This window comes from Lycium ferocissimum, chromosome 7 (genome assembly GCF_029784015.1).
Source record: "Lycium ferocissimum isolate CSIRO_LF1 chromosome 7, AGI_CSIRO_Lferr_CH_V1, whole genome shotgun sequence".
In the NCBI taxonomy this organism is placed as follows: domain Eukaryota; kingdom Viridiplantae; phylum Streptophyta; class Magnoliopsida; order Solanales; family Solanaceae; genus Lycium; species Lycium ferocissimum.
The window spans coordinates 5,651,753-5,678,963 of record NC_081348.1 but is presented as its reverse complement, the minus strand read 5'-3'; the positions used below and the strand labels follow the sequence as shown (position 1 = coordinate 5,678,963).

The window sequence follows — 27,211 nt, the reverse complement described above, 5'->3', positions numbered from 1 at the left end:
GGAATATCAGTTGGCACTTCAATCCACTCATGAGTTTAAAGTAAAAGGGAAGAACATTTCCTTTGAGAGGCATGCTGTGAAACTAACAGATTAGGACCAGATGAATAAATTATTGTCACAGCCAATACCCCTTTCTATGAAATATATCATCCACCTGAGAGAGAAAACAGAAAGAGAGAGAGAGAGAGAGATAGATAAAACAGAAATAGAACCAGAGTTATTATTGTACAATCATGGAAAGTTTCCATTTCTGTTCATGTTCGATTGTGGAAATGAATAATCTTGTCTCAACTGAAATATTTCTCAAATAGAGTAGTAGCAAAAGCAAGGGCGTCTCCTTGAGCCTTCACAGGGTAAAGTTCTGTACTTTCTTGCCACTTATTTGAATATGCAATCCACTCTTTTCTCCATTCCAACAAGTCGAAGTCCACTTTTTCTTCCAAGCTTTTAGACAGGAGCTTGAAATACATCGATGCTCGTGGCAGATAATATGCTCCTAATAAGCCACTCCAAAACTTGTTTGCTGAGTAAAGACAAGTATAATATCAAAATCCTTAACAATATTTATGATATAAAGTGAAAATAAAGAAGCCGAATTATCTGACAGAAATAGAGCTTACCATAATCATGAAGGTGACTCTGATTGTACTTTGTGTTGTCATACCACATAGTTATTTGTGTCCTTGCATTCCACTCATACTAAAAAGAAAATAACCGAAGGATTAGTAGACATGAGTCATGACGAACCCCTAACGTTATTAATGTCAATGATTCAGTAGACAGAACCTCAGCAAATATGGAAATTCTGTTTGAAGCTTGAGGTCAGTTAAAAAAAAATAAAAACTGAATTCTTTTACTGGAAGAAGGATGTCCCTATGTTGCATCTTGCAAATTTCCTACATCCATGCCATTTCCGTAAGCTGGAAAATGCATCCTTGAAAAGTGGGGCCTCTAATGGTTATGGAAGGGTGTTTTTTCTGAGCAAGCTTTTCCATGGGTTGGCTGATGGGGTTGGTTCAATTGAAGGAGCCAACTCGTAGGATTCTGATAAAAGAGTGTGATGTTAGTCAATGAGGGGATAATTTAATGTCAAGAGTCATTGTCTGGGCTTCACCATAGAAGTCCCAAATTAGGAAAACTAGATCACATACAGGGTGTGTTTGGTATGGAGATTTTCCCATGTTTGGTTGGTCAAAATGTTTTGGAAAACATTTTTCTCTAGAAAACAAGTTCCTTAAAAATGAGGAAAATGACTTCCCTAATTGAAGTAGGGAAAACAAGTTCGATAAGTAACATTCCAAGTTCATTGTCTCCTCTCCACCCACCCAACACCCTCAATCACCACCGCTTGACCATCCCACCCCCCGACTCCTCCCCATCACACCCACATGGTGTTTTGCTAAATTACATATAAATGCTTTTCGGACAATATCTTTTTGCTTACTTACCAAACACTAGAAAATAAGTAAGAAACCCACTTGTTTTCCAAGAAAACGCTTTCCTTCATACCAAACACACCCACAAAAGTCTATGGCCAGCAAATGGAGCAAAAGCCAATAGAATTTATTACTTTCACTTGGTTGATTCTTCTGTTTTTCTATCATTCTACAAGGCAAGGTACATTTTAATCACTACTAAATTTAATTTAACTTGAGAAATTTCACTCTCATTTTCCTTTTCCTGTTAAATCAAGTTACTCAAATTGGCAGAACGTATGAGATATCTTCATTTAGCTGTTCTCACCTGCTTCATTTCATCAGAATTCATAGCCAAGATTTTGGCACTCTCCAGCCACGTTCCAAGTAGAAAATTATCATCAGTTGCTAGAAGTATGTCAATGTCCTTGATAAGTTGAAGGAATTTCTGACTATGCAGACTCAATGTTTTAGCATCCTCATGGCGGAAAGCAGATATTGCATCCAAGTAAACCTGGTTTGCAAGCTTGGAAAGTGATTGTCTGGTTAAATCCACCAAATCGTATCTGTTGAAAGCAAATACACAATTAGAGGCAGTTCTCATATTTATGATCATTTTCATTGTGCACATGAGAAAAATAATACATATTCAGCTCCTCCAATGAAATTCAAAATGGCTAGAATTTCAGAGTTCAAGATTTTACATGTTGTCATTTAATTTCTATTGACTGTCCTCCCAATGCCTTTCTTTTTAGTTACAGGATTTTGAATTTTCTTATTTATAATAACTACTCTCTCTATTGCATTTTATATGATACTCCTTTTGTTAGCTCCAATAAGGTCAACACCTTTCTGTATTTGGAAGTTCATTATTCTTAACATTTTCGTTTTTGTATTAATAACATGCTCTCATAGGAATTATAACATGGCATATTGAAGACTGCAAGATACTAACACGGTACTTTTGTTATCTTCTATTTATGTTATATGTTAAAAGTCTCTCTTACTTAAACTCCATTCCAACAAACACCTTTGATAAAGAAACGGACTTTGGGCCTAACTCAACCCCAAAAACTAATTCATGAGGTGATATAGGAAGTCCAATTTCCCTGCCGATGTGGGACTCAATATCCTTCATGAAAAATGAAACATAGCGAGCAGCTCGTATTAATCAGAAGGTGCATGCCATGTGCATGAAAGACAATGCGAAGCCCACGAATACATCAAATGGTTTTGAAAAAAGGTTCTGGAATCGTTATCAAAAAAGAAGAAAAAAAAGTACTGGAATTTTGAACTTGACTTATACTACCCACTATCTGAAATAGCATATATAAACATCCTAGACTTTCCGTTTACGTTTCTTCAAGAGTATTATAAGGTTAACGGAAACAGTACATCACCAATAATTTCTTATTAAGATATTATACTCCCTTTTTCCCAGTATTTTTATAACTGTAGCGTTCGAGCCGGCTTGCGTGCACTTCAATTAATTCCACAGAGTACCTGTTACCTCCCACCAGTACAAGTACAGGTAATTCTGTCCATCAAGGCTTGGGCAGATTGGAAGAAATCGCCAAGTGTTTCTTTTTTTGCCTTCGTTAGGATTTAAACCTGAGACCTCATAGGTCTCTCAACTCACTCATTGACCACTAGGCAACACTATTGGGTGCGCTCTCTTCCTCCCAATTGAGAGCTCACAAGCTTAGTCACAACTATTAAGGTAAAAATTAGGGCTTCATTATACTTGAAGGAAAATGGATTCAGAAGTAGAGATAAAGTTGTCTTTATAAGCAATTTGAATTTTTTCCCTTAAAACATTACTGCTTTTGAAATTATTACAGAATACCTCTACCAAAAATAATTACTAACATACAGGATCATTTGGAAAAGCAGCTCCTCAAAAAAGTGGCTTCGCCAATAGCTGGCTTTTAGATGAAAATATTTTTGATTTTTGAAGGGAATGGAAAAACAACGAAGACATTATCCAAATAGCAGGTTCGATTTGAAAATTCTTACCATAAAAAATAAAAAAAAAGAAGCTGCTAAAATAACGAGGTAACTGTTAACAGAAAGCCACTAAACAGCTCAGACGCTTTCTTATAAAAATTACAGACTCGTTGTTCGAAATATTGGTTAATCTTAAGTGCATCGGGGAAGGGCAATGGGAGAGGTGAAGCTCATATTGGCAAAGGGCAAAGCCTGCAGATGCAGAACATCAGGCGGCTTGCCTGTGAAAGCTCTGTTGAACCCACGAAATCAATATCCCACATGCATCATGGATTCTGTACAAGATAAGGGACATCTAATAAGCTGCTTCACCATGACTTTTCATAGAAGCCACTTATATGAGTAGCGGCTAAGCGGCTTCTTGCTCAGAAGTAGCTACTCAGAATTACAGTTTCCTTGGAGCAACCATGTCACCATTGTACAACACTTGGCTTTTTTAGGGTGCTCTGAAACTTTTGAAGTTGCTAATTACATAAGTGGTTTTAATTTTGTTCATTTGATATTACTATATTTGGCAGTATCCTGATGTCGATTGGGGGGACAAAAGAACTACATATTTTGGTAGGTCACTTTTCTCTTTTTTCTACATAATATAACATGACTACTAATCTGGATTATACTTAGTCTTCTTATGCATAACAAAGCATTAATGCAATTTTTTAGGGTTCCAAATTGACAAATTTGGATCAACTTTATTCATACAGATGCATAGATTTTCTAAGAAATTTTAGTTTTTGACCCCTCTTTTTAAGAGTTAGAATGAATTTATATGTGCCAGGAATTAAAGGTCATTTTTCATCACTTCTGAAAGTCAGAATCAGCCTTTACCTATACGTGAGGCTTCCAGAAAGTTCTTTTCCTGCAGCAAGGAATAGCTTTAATGCCTTGATGACATCCTCTGTAGAATACCATAGGTGAGGCTTTGGGAGGCTGGAGCTTTTTTCAGAGAAAAGGAACCGTCTATTCCACTGGAACCCTGCAAGTTTTTGCATCCCATTCTGACTGGAAATATCAGTCCCCGAGATATCAGTTCCCGTCTTCCCTGAGGGGTCCCAGTCAGGGAATTTCACAATGTAGTCTGTGTTGTGAAACTACAAATTGCACAAGGGAAGAGGCCAGGGTCAGGAAAGAAACAAATGCCAGTGACAAATCATGAAAATTAGTTTTTTTTTTTTTATAGGTAGTGACTGATCATGAAAACTGGGATGTAATATGTAGTGCTTCGAAGAACTTTTAGATCATGGCTTTAATACAGGATTTCTCTCCTCGTTTCTCCTGAATAGATTACGATAACTGAACATGCTTCGATAAGCAAGCGAAATTTGTGAACGATTTCCAATGTACAAGATATGCATTTTCAGTTGAAGACAGATATTAATTCTGGATATTCATATAGTTTTCAGTAATAAGATGCTGAGACACAATGAGCAGCTAATTGCATCATAATTGTAGCTAGAAACATGTTGCCTAGTTATCAGTTCAACCTAAACACACATACTAGTTAAGACTGATGACTTCATAACAGCACTAATCTAGCATATATGATATAATACATCAGAAGCTCCAGAATATTATATCTCCAGATATAAAAGAAATGATTATCAATCCATTCTCCTTAGAGAAATGTTTGAGCACAGACAATAATGAAGAACTTACAGCTATTCCATCAGTGCAGTTGTAGATTGTGTGATAAAGGATCTCCCAAGCAGCGTCAATTTGATCATTCACTTTACCATAACGTCTACGAGAATAGGATTTCAACCATCCCTATGCAGAAACAAATAAAATTTGATGTGAGGATCGGCATTAATAATAAATTTTGGGTTTAGGAGATTTAAACACAGGTGAGGCCAGTGAATACGAGTTTCAAATACAAATCCACCGCAGCAGACGTTCTTGAGAAGTTTTGTTCAGACGCTGTACCTTCTTTGCTTTTCACTACTAGTATAAATCTCTCTTTATTTTATCAGGGAGAAAAGAAGACAAGTAGGTAGTTCCTTTGGCAAGAGCACTCCACTCCCACCCAAGAGAGTTTTGGAGTTAGAGTCCCCAAGGGAACAAAGTGAAAGGGCCACTATTGACTCCTGGGTAGGGGGTTTGGGGGGTAAGATTTACTATATTGGACAAAATTCGAGAAACGAAATGGTGTCACATTAAAATTCAGGGTTGGGTTTACCATATTGGAAAAAATTGAGATAAGAAATGGCAACAAGCTTTAATACACACTATTCAGCACAACTCGGGCATCTGTTTGAAGTTGACACCAATGATAACAAACAATATCATAAGCACAGACATAATTCTAATGATTTATATGCCTTCAATTTCCCCATTTAGACAGCATAATAATATATTAAATGGTATGTTGAGAGTGTATTCAAGAATCAATCATAAAACTGCACCCTTATCAGATTAAAAAAAACATTAGGAGGCTTTGGTTACTTATAGAGCTAGCCCAATCTTAGATTGATTAATATTGAGTAAAACAAGTATCAAGGAAATTGCAGTAGCATAAATCATATTTCAGTAAAACAGCAAACAACTACTGAATCATATCACACCCCTCAACATGCAATGTTATCAGCTTTATATAGAGAGAGATTCAATAAAATATGTCTAAAGGTCGGTAGAAATCATCAAAGATAATTAAGCTCAGTAATTCCCATTCCTGCATTCGTATAGGAAAAAGAAGTGCACAAACATGAGCTTTTTGATAAAGATTGATATGAACACAATAGAGGCCAATCAGTTCAAACCTCATCCACAAGGCACCAATACTGCTTTTGTCTATAGCAAATAGTTTAAGATCAAAAATCACCTTTGATCCAAATCAACATATTTTTACAAGGTTCGAGCTATTTTATAGTAAAATTTCAAAAGATCACAGGAGAAATTGCAAAAGCAAAAGAATACAGCAAAGAACAAACATCTAAGAATTCTAGGCTGAAAGTTGATTCACTTCTATAGGTTTTACAGTTTTGTATACTAAAGTCAAAAGTATAGCCTTATGCAACAAATTCGTTGTATAACGAGCTAGGAACCATATAGTTCAAGATAGGAAGGGGGATTGAATTGAAAAGGCCCTTACAGTGAATGAGCAAAAAAATTCTGTGGTGATAATTATCATGATTTCTAATTGACACAAGGTCGTTACCTGAAGTTGAAAATTAGCCCCTCTAAATGCCATTTCGGGCATCAGCTCATAGACAACTGGATTGTGTTCTATTCCTTCCATGCACATTCCAACACCAACCTGCCAATGAGAATCCAGCAAGCAAAGTAAATAGTAATGGACATTGGACAAATTCAAGGAAATAAATTAAAAACTCAATTACATCATAGTAGTGCAACTGTGCAAGAGGATAGAGTCATAAAAAGTTTAAAATTCTGAATAATAACTTTAGAGAGAAAACAAAGAATAAAATAATTTCCATAAAATGATAAGAGATTTTACCATTGTTGAGTTCTCACTTGTGCGGGCGTCAATAGGACCAGAAGCCACTGCATCTAACACTCCATACATTTCAATGTTGCCTCCAAAGTTGTGCAGCATACACCTATGTTTTGTTACGGTAACATTGGAAAAAGAATTGGTTCATACTCAAGCTTCATAATAGGTGAAATAACATATTCAGAAACCAAATTATACACAGTTGTTTCCACATAGTACCCTCTGATTACCAGATATAAGGAGTGCCATAGAATTGAGAAGATGATTTCCATACTGGTTTGACATCAGCAAATAGATCAAGAACTACCATCTTCCCATGGGGAACAGAATGTAAAAGTGCCTGTTTGGAAGCAAAAAAGTTAAAATTAAGTAAGAACAACAGTCTGTGCGAATTATAAAACTCTGATGGAGAAATATGCTCTTGTCAGGTGTACGATGTTTTTTTTGTCCTTTTTGTTGCTAAAAGATTGACTTTACAAATATGGAAGGAATAAGGAGATCATATTGTCCTCTAAACTGAGTATTTTGGCTTCAGAAAAATCAGTGCCTTCCAGTCGCAAAATGCAAGCTAGGTTAGATAGCTAAGTCTTCTCATTCCCTTTCCATGAACCAGAGCAAGTGGCGTGGGATTTATTTGTGGATGCTTAAAATCTTTTACAACATATATATTACAATTGTAATAGTTTCTATAACAAGGGAATGTTTGCTAATGTTTGCCTAGGACTATGCTTTCTCCCCTCCAGCACATAGGTAATGTGAAAGAGGTAAGTAGTCACCACGTATATGACAAAAAAAACTGTCAATCCCTTTAGATGTTCAGGAAGTGTCATTTAGTACTATCCAAGTACACTGTATTCAAAAAGTCTATTTTTGTAATTACCGACATCAAGAGCATGATACTATCAAATTACTTTTCTTTCATAAGTGACACTATCACATAACTAAAAAGGAGATAAAGAAATGTAAGAACCACATACTCACATGTACTTCAAATCAGAGATTATTTTTCTAATTTTCTCCTGGTTAATCTCCCTTAGCGCTTAAGTGGATATATGTATATAAGCAGTGACAGAATCAGAAGCAAAAAAAGGGAATTTGGACAGTGAAATAGCATGATACATTTAACAGCAGAAGAGACCTATTGTGACTGTTATTTGTTATTTGTTTCCTAGTTTTCAGGGATATTTTAATTTTCAACATCTTTTACTTGTTTTCTAATCTTAGGACTCTATTTCAAATAGGGAGAGTAGTTGAGACTTATACGAATAGTAGTTAGGGTATCACCCTTTATATACCCTGTCATGTATCACAGAATATACACAATAATATTCAATTAGCCATTCCCTTTTATGGTATCAGCGCCACTGCTCACACGAGACTGATTTTTTTTTCTCTTTTCTACAGTTCTCACACAATACCTGATCTGTTGTCTCAATGGCTCCTCCTACCAACGTTGTTAATGCTGATAACACTGCCGCAAACAACCCCATCGTCCAATTCAATCCCGCCACTCAATTACCAATCAAGCTCATTAGCAGTCATAATTTTGCAACTTGGAAGGCTCAAGTTTCAATGCTCATGAATGGTCACAAATTATTTGGCCATCTTGATGGCTCCTCCGCTGCACCACCCAAGACAATAACTCAAGACAACCAAAGCACAGTAAATCCTGCCTACGAGACCTGGTTCTGCCAGGATCAACTTATACAAAATGCCCTCATGACATCAGTTGATCCAACACTAGCATCAACTGTTGCAACAGCAGCTACTGCTCACAAAGCATGGATCCTTCTCCATACTGCTTTTGCTAACAAGTCTCAGACTAGAATTTTTAGTCTCCGAGACCAGCTTGCTCGGCTTCAAAAGGAATCTCGATCTGTAGCAGATTATTTACGCGAGATTCGCTCACTCTCTGATGAACTCGCAACTGCCGGAGCACCAGTTACGAATGAAGAACTCATTGTCAAAATTCTGAGTGGTCTTGGCCCAGAGTTTCGAGAGATTTCCGCTGCTATCAGATCACGTGACACTTTTGTCACCTATGAGGAATTATACGAGAAGCTGATTGACCATGAACTTTTTCTCAAACATGAAGAATCTAAGAAAACACCACCCATAACCGCAGCAATTGCTCAAAGGACCAGTATAGCTTCTCCTCGCAACAACAACAACAACCGCAGGCAAGGAAACAATGCCTCGCCCAACAATCAACAATGGCGCCCTCAACAAAACAGGGAACAACGGAACCCAAGGAGAAACCAGCAATGGCAGCAACAACCTTCAGGCAATGAACTACGATGTCAACTTTGTGATCGTCCTGGTCACTCAGCAAGAGTTTGTCGGTCACGGTCCCATAATCACCTCCAAGCACTTGCCACCTATGCTGGACGTCTACTCCAACATCAGGAACCTTGGATTGTCGACTCCGGAGCCACTCATCACATTACATCTGATGCTCACAGCCTAACTACTACACAGGATTATCACGGTCCTGAAACGGTCTCAATGGGTTATGGTAACACTATACCAATTTCTCACACTGGAAACACTAATTTACGTGCATCGAATTATCAATTTACCTTACTTAATACTCTGTGTGCCCCTGCTATAAAAAGAAATCTTATCTCAGTCTCACAATTTTGTCGTGACAATCAAACATCTATTGAATTTTTCCCTTTTCATTATCTTGTGAAGGACCTGACTACGGGGGCGCCTCTGGTGCGCGGGCAGAGTAAAAGTGGACTTTACGAGTGGCCACCAGGCAGTACAAGCACCCATCCTCAATGCAATGTGGCCATTCCTTTGCACCTGTGGCATCGGCGCTTGGGACATCCCAACAGTCGCGTTTTAAATAAGCTTTTGCAGAAGTTTTCTCTTCCATTTTTAGATTCAAAAATTTCTTCCATTTGTAATTCTTGTTGTTCAAATAAGATGCACAGGTTACCTTTTTCTGCAAATTCCTTGCAAAGCAAACGGCCTCTACAAATAATTTACAGTGATTTATGGGGCCCTTCCCCTGTGTTATCTGTTGATAAAAAACGCTATTACGTTTTATTTGTTGATCACTTTTCAAAATATATGTGGTTGTACACACTAAAATCCAAGCACGAAGTTGCCGATGTTTTCAAAGTTTTACATCCCTTGTTTGAGCGCCAATTTGAAACAAAAATTCTTTCATTTTATACCGATGGTGGCGGTGAATTTGAAAGTCTATCCTCATACTTAAAAACACAAGGTATTGAACACTTGGTATCCCCTCCTTATACGCCACAAAGAGTAGCTTTGGTTGAACGGAGACACCGACACGTTATTGAAACAACCAAGACTCTATAACACCAAGCTTCACTTCCATCCAAATTTTGGAGTTTTGCTTGTCACCAAGCAGTTTATCTCATAAACAGGTTAACTACACCCAATTTAAAAGACCAGTCCCGATATGAGATTTTATTCAAAGCATCTCCAAATTATGAATCCATAAAAATATTTGGTTGTTTATGCTATCCCTGGACTAGACCCTATGCCAAAAATAAACTTGAACCTCGTTCAACGCCTTGTGTTTATTTGGGATTCTCTAACAAATATTACTGCCACCAGTGTTTTGATCCTGTCACTTCTAAAATCTATTTATCAAGGGATGTATTATTTTTTGAAGAAAATTATCCTTTTGAACACATGTTTTCCCAATTTAAAAATAATTCTAATACTAATGTATCTTGGGAAATCTGTTTCGATGACCCCAAATCAAAGGATAATAACTTGGATTTAAACTCTTGTTATGATCTTCCACCACCAGCGGTGCAACTGCCTCAACAGCCACTTTCATCCACATCTGTCGCAAACCAAGGCCTCTCCAACAATTCAGGTACTTCTCCATCTTTATTGCCAAATACTTCTCCTAATCCATCTTCATCTCACTCTGGCAGTATCTCTCCCACTGCTTCTGTCCTGCCACTATCTACATCCCCTTCAACATCCCACCCAACCACTTCTGCACCCATAATTAACCGCCCTCTCATCACCTATCGACGCCGTAACTCTCAGTCTGTAGCCAAACCTCTACCCTCTTCCAACCTGCCAACAGTCGCTCCCTCTATTTCTCCTTCTAAGACATCACAGGTCAAGTCAACAAACCTATCTTCCAAACCTTCCAGCCATCCTATGATTACTCGGTCCAAGAGTATCCAACATCCCCCTTCCCAGTTTCTTATCACTACTGAAAATATTTCAATTCCCAGAACTCACAAACAAGCCCAATCTCAACCTCAGTGGAGAGCTGCAATGCAGGCTGAATTCGATGCACTTATTAGAAATCAGACGTGGAAATTGGTGCCCTATGACCCGTCGAAGAACGTGGTGGACTTAAGTGGTTATTTCGCATAAAGCATCATCCTGATGGTTCTGTTGACAGGTATAAAGCTCGTCTAGTTGCTCGAGGATTCACTCAGCGACCTGGTGTCGACTTTCATTCCACCTTCAGCCCAGTGGTTAAACCCACTACGGTGCGATTGGTCATGTCCATCGCAACTCAATATAACTGGCCCCTTCATGAGCTCGATGTAAATAATGCGTTTCTACAGGGACATCTTGAGGAAGAGGTTTATATGCGACAACCACCTGCCTTTGAAGACTCTTCATTTCCTCATCATGTCTGCAAACTGAACAAGGCAATTTATGGTCTTAAGCAGGCACCTCGGGCTTGGTATACCGAACTCAAAAACTATCTGATATCAGCAGGTTTCAATAAGTGCAAGTCTGACTCCTCCCTATTTATTTTTCATAACTTTGGCTTTACAGCATATGTGCTCGTTTATGTCGATGATATTATCGTTACTGGCAATCACATTTCTGGTGTTCGTCATGTTATTGATGGTTTGTCCAATCGTTTTTCTATTAAAGATCTTGGTGCACTGCATTACTTTCTGGGAGTTGAGGTCCTTCGCACTACTAATGGTGTTTTGTTGTCTCAGCAAAAGTATATTATGGACCTACTGCATGATGTTCATATGCAGGACAGCAAAGGTGTGCCTACACCGATGTGCTCCACCACCGTTTTTGCTCCTTCGAAGAATGATTCTTCTGTTGATATATCCAAATATCGGCAACTCATCGGCAAGCTTCAATACCTATCCTTCACTCGGCCAGATATTGCATTTACTGTAAACAAGCTTGCTCAGTTTATGCATTGTCCTAACCAAGATCACTGGAAGGTGGTTAAACGCCTGCTCAGGTACCTTAATAGCACTTCCTCCTATGGTATTCGAGTAACTACGGAGCGAGATTCACGGTTGGTCGCTTATTCTGACTCTGATTGGGCTGGAGACCCTATTGATCGCACCTCTACTACTGGTTACGTGATTTATCTTGGCAGCACTCCTATTTCTTGGTCCTCCAAGAAACAACGCTCAGTTTCACGTTCTTCAACGGAGGCTGAATATCGTGCTGTAGCAGCTACTGCTGCAGAACTTAATTGGCTAGTCAATCTCTGTCGAGAACTTCGGTTTCCTCTCACTGGAATTCCCAAAATCATGTGTGACAATGTTAGTGCAACCTACATTTGCCAGAACCCTGTGTTCCACAGCAAAATGAAACATATTGCAATTGATTTTCACTTCGTTCGGGAACAAGTGCAGAACAACACACTTGAAGTGAAACATTTACACTCTGCAGATCAGGTTGCTGACATACTCACCAAGCCGCTTTCGCGTGCTTCGTTTGAACGGGTTTTCAACAAGTTGGGTGTTGTCAATGTCACCACCAACTTGCGGGGGCGTAACAGCGGAAGAGACCTATTGTGACTGCTATTTGTTATTTGTTTCCTAGTTTTCAGGGATATTTTAATTTTCAACATCTTTTACTTGTTTTCTAATCTTAGGACTCTATTTCAGATAGGGAGAGTAGTTGAGACTTATACGGATAGTAGTTAGGGTATCATCCTTTATATACCCTGTCATGTATCACAGAATATACACAATAATATTCAATTAGCCATTCCCATTTAACATTTACTCATTTAGTAACCCTTTCTGAGTTGTAAGTTGTGAAAAAATAAGAGAAGAAACATATTGGTAACTTCATAGCATGGCGAAAACAAGACACTTATATACGTGTCAAAACACTGTCCTATGTGGGACAATATGCAACTTAAAAACTTAATCTAACATTTTAACACTAACATTTAAACTCTAACAAGCACCCTCAAACTGAAATGTGGGAAGATCAACTTGAGTCTACTTATTTGTTAACATAGAAAAGTAAAATAATCAAATAATAGTATGCCAGGACAACTATCAGAAAATTTTGCAAGAAAGTCGCCATAAAAGTTATGGTCGAAGGAATCTTGATGGAGAAGTTTTGATCACTGAAACTCGAAGGAAAAGTACATAGGAAAGTGACCAGAGTAGTAGGCGCAAAAAGCAGTGTGACCTCAATTGGCAACCAAAGAAAAGACTCAGAGGTGTGGTGCCACCAGAATGGTCACATAAAATACTCATGATCACCGGAAAGTGGTGCAGTGACACTGAAACAACCATCGGAAAACCGCAAAACAATTACCATAGAAGAGGCACAATGCCACTAAAAACAGTCACAGAAAATAGGTGTGGTGCCCCCAAAATGATCCTCCCTAAATAGGGAGTGATCACCAGAAATAAGGAGCAGTGCCTCCGGAACAATTGCCAGAAACAAATAAGAATAGGTAAACTATGAAAAGAAAGAAAGACTTTGCCCGTGCAGACAACAAAAGATTACTACCCAGTAAGCCCAAGACCAGAAGTTACTTGGGTCTCAAACAAACCCATAGATACTGATACCATATGAGAAAATAAGAGAAGAGAAATGATGTATTGATGATTGGATAATCTGAATACAAGACAAACTTATTAATAAGTGTCAAATTCAATACATATGAAACGTGAGACATCATATAACTTAACAATTTACCGATCGAAAAATAACTTAAGAATTTGAAGTTCTAACATTCTAAAAATAGTGTAAAACAACTCATAACAAATTATGAAGCAATAAATGGCTATACTAACTGAAAGTACAAAATGATATAGAGCCAGTTTGGATTGGCTTATAAATTGCCTATAAGCTGTTTTCAGCCTTTTTGAGTGTTTGGCTGGCCAGCTTAAAGCCATTTTGTGCTTAAAATAAGTCCAAAAAATTAATTCAGCCCGTTTGGCTTAGCTTATCTAAAGCAGCTTATAAGCTGTGTCCAGCTTATAAGCTGTTTTTTTTAAGCCCATCCAAACAGGCTCATAGCAGTCTGACCATGTCATATAAGGAAATCAGATTACTTTCTTTACAGAACTGTACCTCCATCTGTGGTGGCTTCCAGTATTTGGAGTCAGAATAAAATAGCCAGCCCTGCATAATTCCGATCAAATAGAAGTTTGTTCATGACTTCATGCTGCAATCTAGAAACACAAAGCTTTTAAATGTAGACTAGAGCAAAGAGGTCAATCACAAGAAAAGTTTGTCTAAAGGCAAATCTTTATACAAATACCAATGCCAGGTAAATGGATTCAATGACAAAAGAACTCTCATTCACCACAAGATCCAAACCTAATGACATACTAATTCATCTGTGGATTGCTAAAAACTGATGAAAGAAAGCTCCTGTTACAGATTCAACTTTCACTCTAAGTCACTAGGATCCAAGATTCATATCCATAATGGTATATTGTAGATGTAATAACACAATGAACCAGTGAGCACTCGATCAATCTTAAACTCAGGACAATTTCAGTTAAAATCTTTGAAGTATGACAAACCAATTAGCTTTCTTTGCCTTCCAACAAAACAAAGTTTTCCATAAAAATGATCCTGTCTCAGCACTAACTAGATTGAGAATTCAGTCCCAGCTGTCAGTGGCACTTTTTTACTTGATAAGGTAAATACAGTCAGTGGCACTTAAATCCCTGAAATTCCTTGAGAAAATTCATGAAATAAACCATAAAAAGGTACAGTCTCGAATTGGTTAAAGTAGCAAGGATCCAAACCTTGTAAATATTAAAGTATCTTAAATCCTAGGGTACGTAATTTGGTATTTTTCCTTTCTAGATTACGCGTAAATATTAATTAAATCCCAATGGTTTAGTGAACAATCAAACAATTCATTCTCAAATCTTTTCTTCTCATCTCACTTTTACATTCAAAGTCAAGGTGTCACTGTCAGTCCGTTCTTCGAACCCTTTTTCCAATTTTAAGAAATTCAAATCAGGTAGGAAAGATTTGCAAAGAAGGGTAGATGCACCCCGATTCAAAGCAGAGTCGGAAAGGTTTGCAAAGAAGGGTAGATGCAACCCATTTTCCACTTCTAGCCCATATCCAAACATCACCTCCTGCTCAGGTAGGAAGTACAGCCACTAGTTACCTCAACAAACGAAGTTCAGTTTCCGGGAAGACGCGTATGTACATCGCATGTGCCAGCACTTTGTTGTTGACGCTTCAGAACGACAAAGAATTACAACGAGTTTTGTCAACTCAAATAATTAGCTAGCAAGCATTCGTATAAACCACTCTGATGCTGCATGATTAATTTTATTTTGTGGCAAGCTAGGAGTAAATGGCATGTTTGCTCCAAATTGAGGGGTAGTGTAAAGAATCTATGAATATGACAAGGATCAACACATTGTATATATGGAAATGATCTAGGATCCTTGTATCTTATGATTTAGGAGATCAGTAGGGATGTAAAAACATATTTTCTTTATGTGTTGAGCAATGGCTATAGCTACATGAGCACTTATATGGCTAAAGCAACCTTTTCAAGAGTTATGGTGTGAAGGAGATTAAACAATGAATCTGATCTCTAACAATCATGTGTTTCATAAAAGCACATAGAAATAGGTATCGCTTCATTTTTGTCAACTCAAATGATCAATTAGAAAAGAATTTTAAGAAACCACTCCGAAGCTGTAGAATTGATTATATTTGCGGCAAACTAGTAATATGTGATATGTACACTTTAACTTGAGGGGAAGCATTAAAAACCCGTAAACCTGCAGAAGTTCATACCTTGTATATATGGAGATATTCCCAAATCCCTATAATTATTTTTTGAGAAAAGGTAAAGGTACTCTAAAGGTAACTGAAGCACCAAGAAGATGCATATTGCTATAGTATGCATAGCTGGTTAAAAGAACATCTACCATCAGCTCAGATGGCTCACGATTTCCTATCATTCGATGTATGTTGTTTGCATATTCATCTCAAACCCTTGTAATGTGTAATTAGGAGATCTGCAGGGATGTGAAGACATGTTTTTCTTTTCTGGATTACTTGTAAACGCTATTTAATTCCAATGCCTTAAGGAAATAACCAAGCAATTCATTCTGAAAATATCTTCGTTTCTTCTGTCTTCATAGTACTTTATCAAAGAAGGAATTTTCCCAATCCCAAACCTCAGAAGTGCACAACTTTTAATCACATCTACAAGTAAGATCTCCGCCATCTCCTACCTAAGTCATTCAATTGCATAAGTAGGTCATAGAATATATAGATTGCCAGTGAAAGAAAATGATGAAAAATAGTGAAAGGTGCCAGGCCAGCTATTTCCCTAGATACTCAAAGATAAAGGATGATATTCCCGCAAGCTGTAGGAATCTTTAACTTGAAGCACATCTGTGGCTTCACAGGTTTTCCATCTTCTTGTTAAAGGCATATAGCAGGACCATTTGGAAAACCAGAAAGTGGATGAAATCGACTAGGGGCTTTTCTTTTCAGACGAGTTGCTTCATGAGGGGTTCTTTTATTTGACAACTTAAACGGTTTTTTCTGTATCTGTTTGAATCAATGTAAAAAGCTTAGGTTAAGAAACTCAAGCGTATAGTAGCCTTGGCTTATCTTCCCGGTTCTATTCCCCACCCCACCCCTTCCCCCCCTTAAATCCCCATCTCTTTAAATCTGATTTTTTCTTATTGACAGAGTAATGGCCTGGCTGTTTATCTACCTTTTACTGAAGCTTTTACCATATTTCTCTTCTTATAAAATAAAAACAGTGGAATTGAGCTCACATTTCTTATGTTTTTAACTTCCAAACAATTTTTCTATACTACTTGTTTTAAGATGCCAAAATTTACAACAGATCACAATAGACCTCAAATAATGCTATCATTAAATAAATCACAGCCAAGTAAGAGCAAGAAGTATACTTGCATCAACCACACTGCATTGTTATTTGCTTTGGACATTGCTTTGTACACAGCAGATCCGAGAGATGAAATATATGTTGGATCATCAGTAGGTGGAGTGTTCTCGTTAAAAGTATCACTGCATAAACATGCCACTTATCAGATTTCGAATCATAAACCAAAAATTCAAGTGAAATTTTTTATTTTCCTATTCTAGGCACTAAGAATAAGCCTTGAGTGGAAGTTAAAAGAATTATAAAGTTGATGCCCTAAACAGCCAGATGAGATCCCTAAGCTGGGCAGTTAATGTCAAGACCAAGAAGTTCTTCACTTATTTTGCAAGGCCCTGTTACAAGTTCCACCCTTAAATGTTCTGATAGAAAAGAGTTGTGACTCTCCCATTCTTATATGGATCATCTAGGAGGAGAGATTATGCTTCAAGAAAAAGGAGAAGAGTACTACTAGTACTTTCAGGCTGCAAAAGCCAAAAGGTGATTATTGTACATTTAAGGATATAAAAAACAAGTAGGATCATTGTCGTTAAGTTATAAATCTTTTTTATTATTAGCAATAAATCTTTAAGTTATAGCACCATATCTCTACTAATCACATTACCAGAATTTCAGTTAAATCAATAGTCACTGTCAGGCACAGGAGACAGTATGCAAAAGATAGAACAATAAAATCAACTTTTTCAGGCTTAAAAAGTAAGAAGCCCAAAAACATACAAAGTATATTATTAGAGCCCAAAAGAGAAACAATTTGTCACCCTGCTTAAGCCTTTATATAACCCAAGAACTGAAACCAAATAATATGCAACACGAATCTGTAAACCAGATCAAAGTGAAAAAATGATTTGATAGAGTAGTTCAAAGTGAAAAAGCTTGAAACTGCTTGCAAATTCAATATAAATAGGCCAGATGAAGTAGTTTGACGGAAGATGGAATACCAGTTGTAAATATTGGTGATGTCTCCATATTCTGCAGTGAACATACAGAACATGAATCACAAAAGAGTCAGTTAAGATCAAATGACAGCAAATATCCAATTAGAGGCTGCAAAACATTGACTATGTTTTTATCAAAGAAAAGGCCAGGAAGTATACCCTGCATCAACTTGCCAAACAAACAATATATACAATGATTCATGAACTACAACCAACAGTATGGCTACATCACTGAAATGGGAATTTGCATCACACCCTATCCCCCGTAAATATGAGCATCACAATAAAACTAGATCTACTACATATGTGCTTTGCCTTCTTCCTCAGCAGGAATTGAGGTCAAACAGGAATTTTTGATCCATTACAGCACCTTATACTGAAGCTGGACTAAAATATAGGCACTGAAGAGAGACAAACAGACAGATAGAAAGAGAGAAGAATTAGTTATTGAAAGTCATACTAGTTGAGGGGTTGGAATTAAACCACAGATATTTTTTTCTTATCTTTTCTCTCTTTGTGGAAGGAGGCCCCAAGTGGAGCAGAATAGTATTCTGACCTTACTTTTCTTTTGGGGAGTCAAGTGACAGGACTATATTTACGATATTCACACACTACCAGATAGCAATAATTAGCAACCATGCTGTGAGGAACTCATTGGTTTCCCCAGTGAAGTGTAGTGGCATGTAATTCCTTGGTATTCTTTTTCTTTCCTTTAGTTCAGTTAACATAGAATTACAAACAGATAAGCGTAATGGGCTAAAAAGCTTTGGCTCCTCAACGTTCTATGTTCAAAACGGAAAAAGATAAAGCAATAGAACAAGAATAAAAGAGGTTAGGAAGTTTCCCAAAAGTCTAGAATCCTTTACATTTTTCAAGACCAAACAACTTTTGTCGCTGTTCAGTTCATTAAAGAAGAATCCTGAAATCATTTTAACTGAAAGCAGAAGTATAACTCACCCTCAATCTGCTTCCGGATAAATGCCTCTCCAATTTCGATAAATAAGGGATCGGAAGGAGCAAGGAGAAAAGTACAACACCATCGACGGTCACCACTAACAGTGTTCCTAAGAAAAGTATAAACTCCATCAGATTAAAAAAGCAAATCTTCCAAGTATCTGACAATAAATGTTTTTCAGCCAAGTTAGATGTACTTTTTAGTTTTTAGGGAGCACTTCAGATACATGGAAATTAAAATTACCAGGGATAGAACTTTTACTTTCAAAAATAGAAGGCTCATTATCACCTGTAACATAAAGTGAGTCCTTGAAATACTCCTACTTCAACACAAAAAAAGGCTCATCGGAATTTGTAGATTGTTCTATACGAATTTAAAATTGGAAAACTCTTGCTCATTTTAAGATTATAGAAGAGACGTTGTCATAAATTTAGAAGGCAGAGGAAACAAACTAAAGGGAGCATCTCACTAGCTGTCATAAGCTTATCATCTAGTGAACATCACATAAACCGGACTTTGTTTAGAAACATGTTGAATAAAAGTTCTATAACTTTGCATGGAGAGTGAAGCAACGGGAAAGAATGTTATGAGAAGGACCGGCAAGATGGAAATGTGGCCATCTATATCCAGACAGAGAGTTAAGAGTAGTGCTCTATCTGCCCAAGGATTTATTCCTATTTGACGTCCTCTATTTTTTCCGACGAAAACTTTTATTAGTCAAAAGTAGGAGGGAAGGAAAAGATGTCTCCCCAATGCGCAATGTCAGTTTCCATCTCAAACTATACAGAGGCTCAGTGAAAATGTTAAAGAATGAGAAATATTCAGCAGAGTGTAGCAATAGAAGTGATGTTTCCTATGCCTTCTCAAAATCAAAAGGAGGCAGGCAATTAAGGCATCAAGGAGGATCACCACACCTCATCTCACATGCTATGGCGGCATAGAGAGTCTTAACATGAATTCGCTGGAGGTGAAGAATATTACCCAAATATGCTAAATAATACGTGACACAGTATATAAGCACTTCTAATAAATACGATCTAAGAGGAAGGGAAGGAACAGAAACATTTAAAGGAGACAATAAACTGGAATTGAAGTCAGTGATACCGCACACTTCAAATTGACATACCAGTCCCCAAGTCTCGTAATATTTGCAGACGGGAATATCTTTTTTAGTGCCGCTGGAACATTTCCAGAGAATGATGGAAGCACTAGCAGCCATTAGAGGAGGAAAAAAAAAAAAGAGACAAGCAAATTAATGTAAGCAATCATATTGTGCATTGAAGAAGTAAAGAACAGAAACACCTTTAGCTTAATTAGCACACCAGGCTACAAGAAGCCATGGTCTTGTCATCAAAAAAAGAAGCCATGGTCTGCCAATCAGTAATCGGACATAAAGAAGAAAGACAAAATAGTTGAAAGATTCCTTTGAAACCAAAAATAATGTCATACCTGGGGTCATGCCTAACTCTTGCATCCGAGATAATATCTGCTTCTGCAATGCTAACTGAATATTTAACCAGTTTTGAGATAAAGGCCCACCCCATCTGCAGTGGAATATAGCTTTGGAGTGTAAATATCCGAAAATGACAGACAATATGATACAGAGAGTAATTCCTAGCAAAATTTGAAGCATAGATCCCAACAGAAACATATTACAAATAGGATGAATGCAGTCACTCACATCTGCTATATGAACAAGTAAAGAGTGCAGATAAGGATCCATGCTTTCACTTTCATCTTTAAAAAATACAAACTCTATTGAGAAAAATGAGGATTGTGTTAAGATAAATGAGGATTGTGTTAAGATAAACAATCCTCGTGAGGGTAAAATGTCGCATCTGGTCTTTCTTACCTCAACATAAATATGGCAAACACAATGGCAAAGGATAATAGACAGCTAAAAACATGGAGATGAATCAGTTTAGCTTTGCAAAAAATTGAGGCACAAACGATTTTGCAAGCTCTTATAACATTGATAGAAAATTAAGTTAAACATGAATTACATGGCAAAAAGAATCTATTAAGAACCAGGGGTCGCAATAGGATGGAAATTTTTTTATAGGTAACCTAGCCTATCACCTGCAGGCCATCTAATCTTCTAAGAGGGATTGCATGAATCAATCAGATGACAAGTAAATTTAGAATTCATTATTATCTTATTAGGCAAGCACAACTCACTTAGATGTAGTGGAACAGCCTAAAATAGGCCAGTTCAACACCCAAAATATCCTCCTTTCTCAGGTACTTACACCCTTTAACTTTGAGCGCCATATACGGAAATTCAAAGTCAATTTGTTGCATGACATTTAATTCACAAAATCTTTACAAATTATATGCCCTGGCCTCACATGATACCTGAACCAGATAATATTTGTTACTTATACAGTTCGCCAGCATTTGCTGTGGCTGGAAATGCCCTTAACAGAAAAGACAAGTTACAAGTAAGGGACAGATTATGGCACTCACGCGTGTAGGTTTCCCATGCGAGCCCAAGCCAGGAAGGCAGGTCCACCAAAGAAATCATTTAAATCTTGGGTAGTAATATTATAATCCTGATCAGAAACAAACATGAACCAGAAAGTGATTATAAGCATCTAATAAAGCTTCTTATAAAGCAATATCAGACTGTCATGAGCTATATCTAATCAAGCACAGTGGTATTTGTCTCTTACACACTCAGTATTAAGAACCCCAAGGTAAACATCAAGCAGATATGATTTCTGTAGCAACATAAGATATGGACAAAGTGATCATAAAAGAACTAGGAAGGTACCACTAAGCAGATGTTGGCACATTGCTTTTTAGCACCAACTAAAATAGTCAAGACTTAATAGCATGAAGGGGATGTGTTTCAGTAAATCTCAGAGAGAAATGCTGATTTCTCAGAGAACAAACTTTTACCTGATGGCATATGAAACCTTAAACACTTGGAACAAAGACTAAACATTTTAGTCAACAAACTTCATCTGAAATAATGCCCAAGTTCTGGCCTACTTCATAGAAGTAGTATCAAGAAAGAAGAGCTGAGATTAGCACTATGAAAACAACGCGTGGATTAGCAAAAAGATAGGTTTCTAGCATTGGTACTACCGCAACTGATCCCCCTAAACATACACAAAACTCAGGCCCTTGCTCAAAAGTATCAAACAGCTTTTATGACTTTCCTCATTTAATATCAGGCAGGAACTGCCATGGCAACAACCATGGCCCTAAAATTAAACTAGTTGAACCCACAAAATCCAAAGCTATAAGAATACCAAGAAAACTTTTTGCCAGAGAGCTTCTTGTCCCGTAAACGCTAGAGGTAAGTTGATTCCTTGAAGTGCCATCCAATCAATCTCTTTCTCCCATCTTTGCCAATCCCACCAAACATATGAATCTGCACGGAAAAGTAGAAATATGCAAAGCTGTTACACTAGCAGCATCTCACAAATACCTATAAAAAGTAGAAATAAGCTAAGTTTTTATACCAGCGGGATCTCAAAAAATACCAACAGTAAGCATCCATGAATAGAAAAATTGTGATTCTCCTAATGTCAACACTCAACAGAGTAGACTATCAAGTAAAAGGGTTTTCAATCAGGCTCAACTCAATCTGAACAGCTTAAACCTACTGGAACAGTTCACAAAAATGGCTGAAATTGCGAGATACTACAGCTCCATCACTTATTATAAATGCTTTGCTTTATGAACTTAACATTCTTGATTGACACGACTTCAATCTCCTGATCCGTGACCAGAGTAAGACTGGTTACAGCCTTAGAAAAGATAAGGATGACAAACTGTCAACTAGATCTGTTTTTCTTCTCTATTTTGCTCTTAGGACATCGTCTTCTAATAAGATCAGGCACAAGAGAGAATTTCCTAAGAGAGACTTGGTATTGCATAAGATATCCAAATGAAAGTCCTCAAACACCACACCACTAACATACAAATAATAAGTGTCTTTAATTATGCACATGTATGCCAGGGAGGATTGAGGAACATCATGAATGTGGTCTCATCGTCCTATGATTAGATGAGAAAAGGAATGAGTTCTAAAGAGAACAAGGAAGAGTTACTAGAAAGAAAAGGCAAAAGAAGACATCAATTTCACTAGCGAAAACACAGAGAGAAATTACAGTGGTGTAAGGCTTTGAATATCAGAAGACAGATGCTCACACTTGAAAAATCAACTACATACTGCATTATGTTCTCCATCATTTATGTATTGGGGGATGAACTACTACCAGTATTTCAGTGATAGTGCATCTGTAACTGCACTTTATTATGAGACAAAGATTTATGCACAAAAGGTTTGGGAGGGGTGTGTGTGTGTGTGGGGGGGGGGGGGGGGGGGGGGGGAGAAGAGGGATGAGAGCATGCTTACAGCTGGATGTGACAACATTTTGATAGTAGTTCCACGGTACCGGCCGTTGGATCGTCACTCCCTTCGCTTCTACAAGAGGCAGTGATCCTGGCTTGGGAACTGAAGCTAACTGAACACCCCCTGTCTTTTCCCATGAAATATGAGCTCCACACATATACTTTAAATACCAGTGAAGCCCCGACGTGATTTCAACAGCTGTAGTTCCTTGAATCCTAAGAGAAAACAAATCAAAGATAGATTCATAACCTAATTTAAGCCTCTTTCAGACTAGTGATTGAAGCAGAACTAGACGTTGAGCCACATGTTCAACTGTATCTCTGCATTATAATAAAGTTTTAAATATTATCTTGTCTTATACTTTGAAAGAAAATTTGGACTACAGATGCCCAGAGAGGCTACGGCAATCAATTGTCAACCCTTAAGACATAATACATCATATTCAAAGGCTCGTACTGATTACGAAGAGTGCTAATTGATATCAACAAACTAATCTCTTTAGGAACTTCATCAGAAACTTGCCCAAAACAAGTCACTTTGCAGAAATCAGCAGCCACCTGGTATGGGGGCAAGTTGGCAATATCATGAACCAAGGACTTAAACCAAACCATCTACTTAAACAACGTGCAACAGGAAGAAGATAAATTAGAAGTACAAACCGTCATTGTCTGCTTAAAGGAAAACACAAATTTTCTACAGTCATAGAAAGATACACATCAAAAAGTAACATAATAAGATCCTTGTAACCATTCGTTAACATACAAAATCTCAGGTGAATTTCTGCTTGAACTCTTGTAATTGGTTATACGAAAGCAGCTTCTTCCACCACAAAGATCCTACATTTACATATGAAATGTCACATATAAATTGCAAATACTCAAGTAGCAAGTCAGTTTGGCAAGGAAAAAAATGTGCCAGTAACAAAAATATAAAAAAATATTAAAAGATCCAAACTTACAGCAGTCTAAGACGACTCACAGAAAGCCCGCTTAAATACAAGCTCTTACACTTATTCAAGACAGAGCTATTGTCTCATTATATACAGAGTGATCATAAAGTAAGAATCATTTACCAATTCTGATGGTACTAACAAGTGTTACAATAAACATTTCAACCCAAAAATTCTGCTGCAGGTTTTGAATTTATTAGTACACCAACTAAAAGTTAACACAAAAATGTGTGCTTATAACCATAAAAAGTCAACTAGTTACTCAAAAATGACATTATCTCAACAATCTTGAGCATTTATCAGTAAACTTTAAATTCAAAGAGAGGAACCCAAAACTGGAAAAAAGACAAGGGAGATAATAGTAAAGTGTACCTTAGAGATAATCTTAAATTCAAAGGAGTGCAAATGGGCAGGAAGTAACCTCTGCAAAACACGCTTAGCTGCAGATTCTTGCACTACAGATGACACCCGTTTGTTATCCAAACCCCTTAACACAAACTCTATAGCATCTGATCCCACTTCTGCTGAATATGCTTTACAAAGAAACAAAGAAAGAATTGCAAGTACAAACAAAGACTTCATAATTATCATACTTTTCTTTGTAATTTGGAAAATGAGTCTAATTGTTGCTGATCCTATAATGTTAATTTTGAATACTCCACTCTATGGTGGATAGTGTGATATGTGTCTTCTTTTTTGTTAGGTTTTTGGCTAACATTTGGAATTTTCAACTAAAGGTTTACTAATCATGGGAATCTGAACATTAAAGTATTAGACATTTAGTCCCACTTTTGGATAATTTTGTTTTAGTGTTCTTCGTTGTCTGGAGAAGATTTCTGTTTTTCTTTTCTTTTTTATTCTTTTTGGATTTAGAGGACAATTTTAATTTCTGTTGACTTAATGTTTGACAACTTGAAAATTGATCATATAATCAAATGCCTACTAATGGATGAATGAGAAATGGGAAGTTAAAAAGTCTAAAAAATAAGCTGCACAAGTCTAAAAAGAAGTTGCATCAACTTTTTTCAGAAGAGTAGATTTTTGAAGTTGAGAAGAGTGATAATTTTTCTTTTTTAGGAAGAGAAGACTTTACTATTTTGAATCAGCATTTCTCTCTCATAGAGCTCAATAACTAGTAAACTTAGGGCGTTTATACTATTTTGTTAACAAAACTTTTTTTTTTTGGAAACAACAAAACTTTGGTATATATGAAGCAGGAAAAGGGGTGAAAAAATAATGTGAAAGTCAGGAAGCTGCCCAATTGAATTACGCCACTAAATGTTAATATTGAGGTTAATCGAGAAGAGGAACTAATATACCATTTACATGTAGTTCGGAGGATAAAAGATTTTTTGAATAATTACATATTATAATGGGCAGAAGCGGACTACCTAGAACGGATGAAATGTTCATACTTCTTTATATTATATATAATATATCGGTGAAAGTTTGATATTTAAATTATCTTATATTTTTTTTATTATAGCGTTTATTCAGTTAACTCTTCCTATTAAGAAATAATCTATATTAGGTGTGTTTGAGTTGCAGGGGATAATTGAGAATTGAGTCACCTTATGATTTTACACTAAATGTAAAAGGGCAATTATGAGATTTTACACTAAATGTAAAAGGGCAATTCGCGTTAATGCCCTTGCTGCCGGTGGTGCTTTAAATTTTCTTTCCCCTAATTGAAATCTTAAATTTTGCTCTTGGGCTTTAAAACCCAGGGTTCCAAGGTTCGAGCCGCCGCACAATCAAAATTTTAAAAAAAAATTTGCAAGGCAGAGTTTAAAATTCGCTATTTTATGCCGCGAAAACGGGGTTCGAACGAAGCTTCGTATATTCGCCCACCTTTAAAGTCAAGGGCACAACTTAAAACACTACGAATATGAGGGGCGAAAATTTAAAACCACAAATTCGAGAAAATTTAAAAGTAATTACCCTGGAAGAGCAATCCGCCCAAAAAAATGAATGTAAAATTATTATGAGAATTGATTTGTTTGAGTATGGAACATCATGTCCATTATAAGACATATCTACACAATTATTTCTTGTAACTAGATATTACTTCTAAAAATACCAAAATATATTGACCTCAATAAGAATGACTATTTGAGATAATAATGAAATCTAAAGTCACAATGTATGGTACATGTTAATGTTGAAAAATTGAAAGGTTACAACCATGAATTACATTATCCAAAAGAAGGTTGACACAACCTAGCACATGAGATACTTAAGACTAAAATGCACGAAATCAACACCTTATTGATATCACATAGGCATTTATATAATCAAGTTCGACTCTTATAGAAAAATTATGATTCTAAAATCAAACTATATCATAAGGTGTGTGATGTTTAACATATTGATTAGCTTAAGAATGTTGTCCGAGTTATCTTTTAGCAATAAGTTCAGGCCTTTATGCAGTTCGTACAATTGAACTTTATTCACAGAGGCAACATCAAAAAGTTGTTGATGTTGCTTCTCATATGGAGCTTTAAAAATACAATTTTTATGTTGTTAATGTCACGACCCGTACCACATGTCGCGTTTACTGATGCCGATTTGGGCACTCGTACCCATCTATCATTAATACCCAAGTCATGGCAAGCAAAACAGAAACGTATACATACGAAGGTACGACACCGCGTACACGTATACATACGTATATCATATATACGGTCCGAGAATATCCGAAAACGCAAACACAAGCGAAACAGTCTTACCCACGACCACGTTTATGTCTACGAAGCCTCTATGATAAAGAGAATCATATGACGGGACGGGGCCGCGGTACCACGAACAAATATACACAAATGTAACAAAAAGTACCGTACCAAAATGCGGGCTCCTAGGACAAGGGAGCTCTTGATAGGCGAATGGGGATCCTAAAGTCGCGGCTCACTCAAACGTGTATATCTGCCCCGCGGCATGAAACGCGACCCCGAAGAAAGGGGGTCGGTACTGAAATATGTCGAGTATG

At 37.0% G+C, this 27,211-nt stretch overlaps 1 protein-coding gene across 3 annotated transcripts; it reads right to left on the bottom strand.

Annotated features, from left to right (window-relative positions):
- Positions 1–202: 202 nt before the first annotated feature.
- On the bottom strand, positions 203–25,286 carry LOC132063173 (alpha-N-acetylglucosaminidase). Of its 3 annotated transcripts, XM_059455625.1 has the most exons (19): positions 24,598–25,284; positions 24,039–24,112; positions 23,280–23,491; positions 22,168–22,289; positions 21,377–21,462; positions 20,360–20,454; positions 20,037–20,118; positions 18,913–19,019; positions 17,959–17,989; positions 17,031–17,148; positions 14,191–14,241; positions 7,104–7,213; positions 6,877–6,979; positions 6,577–6,675; positions 5,079–5,189; positions 4,251–4,513; positions 1,744–1,981; positions 621–699; positions 203–523 (listed from the first exon to the last, which is right to left on the bottom strand). In XM_059455625.1, exons 1-19 carry the CDS (start codon positions 24,814–24,816, stop codon positions 288–290), a joined length of 2,436 nt encoding a protein of 811 aa, XP_059311608.1. In that variant the 5' UTR covers positions 24,817–25,284; the 3' UTR covers positions 203–287. The 3 variants fall into 3 exon arrangements, with proteins under 3 accessions (XP_059311608.1, XP_059311610.1, XP_059311609.1); XM_059455627.1 differs by lacking the exon at positions 24,039–24,112 and having other exon boundaries at positions 24,598–24,736; XM_059455626.1 differs by lacking the exons at positions 20,037–20,118; positions 21,377–21,462 and having other exon boundaries at positions 24,598–25,286.
- Between the last annotated feature and the right edge of the window lie 1,925 nt (positions 25,287–27,211).